Genomic DNA, 4,947 nt, shown 5'->3' with positions numbered 1-4,947 from the left:
ATCAGTTTTTAACAATAAAAATTGATAAAAATTTTTAACAAAAGAATCAATTTACTTTTTAATCTAACATATAGGAATTAATCTATCCATTTTTCAAGTAGAAAAGATAAAATGCAATCTAACACCTAATACAAATTGTGCATCATACATTTACCAATATATTCTCATTTACTAGCTTGAATTCAGCTGTTATCCTAACCGGCTGCTACTGTGTCCACGCGCAAAGTCAAGAGACGTAGCGGCCGTATATGCAAGAAAAATCCGCATGTTTGTTTTAGTATTACTGGAAGCATTTCCGACGAGGTTTAGGCGGCAGACTCCATATTGAAAGAGTCAAGGGGGTGACATTTGGCGATGGCTGTCGGCAGAGAAATGAATGGAAGTTGCTCTAACCATCAAATAATAGTACAAAAGGAGCCTCACAAAATTCTTCCGATAATCACACAGCCACGCTTCTTAACAGCTGTTTTGTAGACTTTATCTTAAACTATGACCCAACCAATGTTTTCATGGTGTGGTTGTTGGGAAGGAATCTATGCATCTATTGTGAAATGCATGATTGGAGCTTGGCTTCACCAAGGATTTACATCAATTCTTTCTCCTCTCACTTTTTCTTTTCTAATAAACCCATCTCTAAGTTTCCAATTCTCAAATTTTGGGATAAGGAATTCTGTAATTCCAGCTGTCTTGAATTACACTATTTTATAATTAAATATATAAATAAATATTAATTCAAGCTATCGAATCCAACCGTATTGACAGTGGTAAGTGTTGCGATTGCCCGTTATTTAATGGAAAAAAAACAACATATAGTAGACAGAAGCATGAATGGTAAACTATAGGGGTCGTACTAACGCTGATTGATATAAGAAGAATCTTATATTAATTAATGTTTTTTGGTTGATTAGTTACCAGTTCACCATCATGATGTTGGTCATATTTTTGGCCAGTAAATCTTGTCATTTCCATTGGGTATATATATAAATATACATATCCCTATCCATATTCATTGTCATATATGTATCTGTGTTGGTTGAGAAGGGTCAATCAATTCAAATACATTCGAAACCCAATTAATTTTGTTAAAAATTCAAGTTAAAACATTAACATCATTTATCAATAATTAATATACGATTCCCTAAGCTAACTGCTAAAAAATATGCTCAGTGATTTAGTTTATCAAAGCTCAACCAATCTCTTCTCTTGTCTTTCCTTCACGTAAATTTATATATATATGTTTTATAAGCAGTTGCTGAAGAATCAGGTGCAAGGCAAAATGGAAATAGGGCAAAGGGTTTTGTTGTGTCTTCATTTTCAGCTCATTATTGTTGTTATGGTTTTAAACCATAGCAATGCACAAGGTTTGAAGCTGGGGTTTTACAGCGAGACTTGTCCAAATGCAGAGTCTATTATAAGGAAAACAACGTATGGGTTCATTTCTAGAGCACCAACTCTTGCTGCTCCTTTGCTCAGGCTCCATTTCCATGACTGCTTCGTTAGAGTAAGTTTATTCAACCTTATGTGGACCCATTTTTAGTGGAATGGGCGTCAAAATCAAGTAATGTAGCATGTAACAACTGTTGTTGACTGGGCAGGGATGTGATGGATCGGTTCTTCTAAATTCCACTAAAAACCAAGCTGAGAAAGACGCCATCCCCAACCTAAGTTTACGAGGTTACCATGTAATTGATGCTGTCAAATCCGCAGTCGAACAAGCCTGTCCTGGTGTGGTTTCTTGTGCTGATATCCTTGCCTTAGCTGCTCGAGATTCAGTTTCCATGGTAACTCTTTCTTTCTTTTTTCTTTTAAAATTTGTGTACCGTATTCATATTTTATATAAATTTGAACTTTAAGTATTGAGATATAACTTTCTAAATACTAGGAAAATTTTAGGAAAAATTTTTAAATGTATTAATGTCTAAAGTGACACATACTCATATTTTAATATTTATATTTATATTCGGGTGTTCTGAATTAAAATTTTCAGATAAATGGACCTTCTTGGAAAGTTCCTTTGGGCCGAAGAGATGGAAGGGTTTCAAAATTGAGCGAGGCACTCGCAAACTTGCCTTCTCCCTTTTTCAATGTAACACAACTCAAACAAAATTTTGCTTCTAAAGGTCTAAACATGAAAGATTTGGCAGTTCTATCAGGTGATTTTGATTTTATTTTAAGTTTAAAAAGTCACCTAACTTAGTTAGAATTGTTGTTATTGCAACAATAAAGAGAATGTAGGGTTAAATGCACTTAACTATGTTTTTTTTCTCTGATTTAAGGTTTTAAAAAAATTATGAGTACAAGTAAATATTATATCAAAAGAAAATTATATTGGTACAATTTTTATAAAAACAAGTATTTATTTGTCAAATCGTTTTTATTTTTTTGTTTAAATCTTGGGTTAACTTTGGAGGAAGCATAATCGGAGCTGTAAACCCATGAACATATGTTCTACTACTTGCATTAAAATTGACAACTTGATGGTTAATTTAAAGCTGTTTTCAAATTATAAAGGAGGACACACCATTGGAACATCTCATTGCGTTGCCTTTGGCCTCCGTCTCTACAATTTCAGTGGCAAAGGCGACGCCGACCCATCGATGGATCCGACCTATGTCACTCAGTTGAAGCAAAAATGCAAACCAGGAGACATCACATCACTGGTGGAGATGGACCCTGGAAGCTTCAAGACCTTTGACGAAGCTTACTACACACTCGTCTCTAAAAGAAGAGGGCTCTTTGGATCTGATGCCGCACTTCTCAACAATGCGGAGACCAAAGCTTACGTCTTGCAAGCTTCTCGCCATGGATCGACTTTTGCTAAAGATTTTGCAGTGTCGATGGAGAAGATGGGTAAAGTTGAAGTACTCACAGGGAATCAAGGTGAGATTAGGAAACATTGTGCCATGGTGAACTAATTGGAGAGCTTTTGCTTGGTGGCTTTTGAATTTGATTGTTTGGACTTAGTTTAAAATGTGAATTGTTTGGGGATAAAAAGAAAAAGAGATCATTGGAATAAATTTCCAACAAAATTTGTATTGCTTTGTATAATTTGTGTATGACCGTTTGGTGCTATACATTACCCAGAAGTGGAGATTAATGCTTTTGTCTTTTATTTCACACCATTCCAACTCAAATATTCAATAAATGCAACTCATAACGGTCTGCTTGTGACCAATATTTTATCAATTTTTTATTATTTTATTTAAATTTAATTATAAATATATATAAATACTTTTTTTTACTATTTTGTTATACATGAAAATTAATGGATTAAATCATATTTTCGGATTTAAACTTGACAACTTTTCTTACATTAGAATTTGAACTTTCTTTTTATCCAAGTTAGACCCTAAATTTGGCAATTGTTCTCATATTGAGGCCTGAATTTTTTTTGTCCAAGTTAGGCCTTGAACTTGGGAAATGTTCCCAAATTGAGACTTCAACTTTTTTTTATCCAAGTTAGTCCTTGAAAACCTAAAGTTCAAACCTTAATGTGGGAATAATTATCAAATTCAAGCCCCAATGTGGGGACAATTGCCAAGTTCAAGGCCTAACTTGGAAAAAAAAATAATTTAGGCCCAATATGAAAAAAAATTCTCAAGTCTAGGTCCCAATGTGAAAACAATTTAGGACCTAACTTAAACAAAAAAAAATTCAAACCCTAATATAAAATATTATCGAGTTCAAGTTAAAACTTCAAATAAAGATTTAACCCAACAAAATTGTTGTAAATTGACCCAAGTTGGATCCAAATCAAGAGTAATGAAATTAAAAATAAATAAACCGAAACTCAAAGCTAACTTATCAAAATTGGTGGATGTTACTCTCTCCAAAACAATTTTTAAGTAGAAATTGAAAATTATCATTTTACTTCACTTTGATATTTATCATTGTTCTTATGAACTAGAGATAAATTAACTTGATACCTACAAAAATAAAATTTACTTGAAAAATAATAATTAGTAGAAGCAACAAGTAGAGTCGTATTCACAAAAATCGATAATAACTTTATTTCTTCAAGTAAAAACAATAAAAGTAAATTGGAATGAGGGTTCTATGAAATCAAAAGCTGAAATTAAACTAGAACCAAATTTAAATTAAAAAATTAGATTGAAAAAAGCAATAATTAAATTTTTTAGAAAAATTGATGAGAAAAAGTTCTAACGAAAGGTAAATCTCTGTTTGATTTATGAATTTGATTATCAATGCAAGGATAACTTCAATGTCTTTGTTAAAAATAGAATGTCGGTAATGACAATATATCGCAAAGAAAAAAGAAATAAAAATAAAGGACACAGATTTTCATTTGGAAACCCTTTCTAGAAAAAACTACGGGCAGAGGAGAAGAAAATTCACTATGTCAAATTCGAATGATTACAAGAGGAGTTTCAACTACATCTATTTATAGGTTGAAAAAACCTAATTCTAATCAAAGTCAAATATATTATGTTAATAAATGCTAAAAAATATATTATACTCATAAATACTAAATTTTCTAGAAAGAATATATATTTTATTTAACTTGACTTACAAGCAATCTCTTAGAATTTATGTCACACAACTCTAACAATCTCCACCTTGACACGAATTATCAAAGTCGAAACCATTTTTTTAAGTTTGAAAAAAACGGGGATCGACTTTGAAAATAAAATGGGAATTGGAGTCGCCACCGATCTTTTATTGAGGTGTGATCGGATCACCTTGAAAATGATTTTGGTCTGCGAAATTTGAGAAAATAGGTTCAGGAGTCGGTTACGCACAAGGAAGATAGCACCCTCGTAACGCCCAAAATTGGTACCGAATTGATTGTTTAATGTCTTAGTGTCGAGGTTTTGAAAAAAATTTTAAAATATGATCCTTCCCTTTTCGTTAATGTTAATTTTATAAAAGATGTTTGGATAAATTGAGGCGAATGCTAAAGACCTCCTTGTCTCAGAGGAATAAAAT

At 32.3% G+C, this 4,947-nt stretch overlaps 1 protein-coding gene across 1 annotated transcript; it reads left to right on the top strand.

Annotated features, from left to right (window-relative positions):
* Positions 1 to 1,164: 1,164 nt before the first annotated feature.
* LOC107946327 (peroxidase 27) lies at positions 1,165 to 3,175 on the top strand. The gene is made up of 4 exons (XM_016880596.2): positions 1,165 to 1,501; positions 1,596 to 1,781; positions 1,988 to 2,153; positions 2,512 to 3,175. The coding sequence occupies exons 1-4, from the start codon at positions 1,235 to 1,237 to the stop codon at positions 2,913 to 2,915; spliced, it is 1,023 nt and encodes a 340-aa protein (XP_016736085.2). The 5' UTR covers positions 1,165 to 1,234; the 3' UTR covers positions 2,916 to 3,175.
* The last annotated feature ends 1,772 nt before the right edge of the window (positions 3,176 to 4,947 follow it).

The sequence above is a fragment of the Gossypium hirsutum genome, chromosome D12 (genome assembly GCF_007990345.1).
Source record: "Gossypium hirsutum isolate 1008001.06 chromosome D12, Gossypium_hirsutum_v2.1, whole genome shotgun sequence".
Classification (NCBI taxonomy): Eukaryota; Viridiplantae; Streptophyta; class Magnoliopsida; order Malvales; family Malvaceae; genus Gossypium; species Gossypium hirsutum.
This window is presented reverse-complemented; position numbering and strand designations above follow the sequence as displayed.

Excerpts from the sequence above, each read along its gene's own strand:
- LOC107946327 (XM_016880596.2), top strand. The coding sequence starts at position 1,235 with ATGTTTTATAAGCAGTTGCTGAAGAATCAGGTGCAAGGCAAAATGGAA. Across the intron at positions 1,502-1,595 it reads TCCATGACTGCTTCGTTAGA|GGATGTGATGGATCGGTTCT; the intron begins GTAAGTTTATTC and ends TTGACTGGGCAG. Across the intron at positions 1,782-1,987 it reads CTCGAGATTCAGTTTCCATG|ATAAATGGACCTTCTTGGAA; the intron begins GTAACTCTTTCT and ends TAAAATTTTCAG.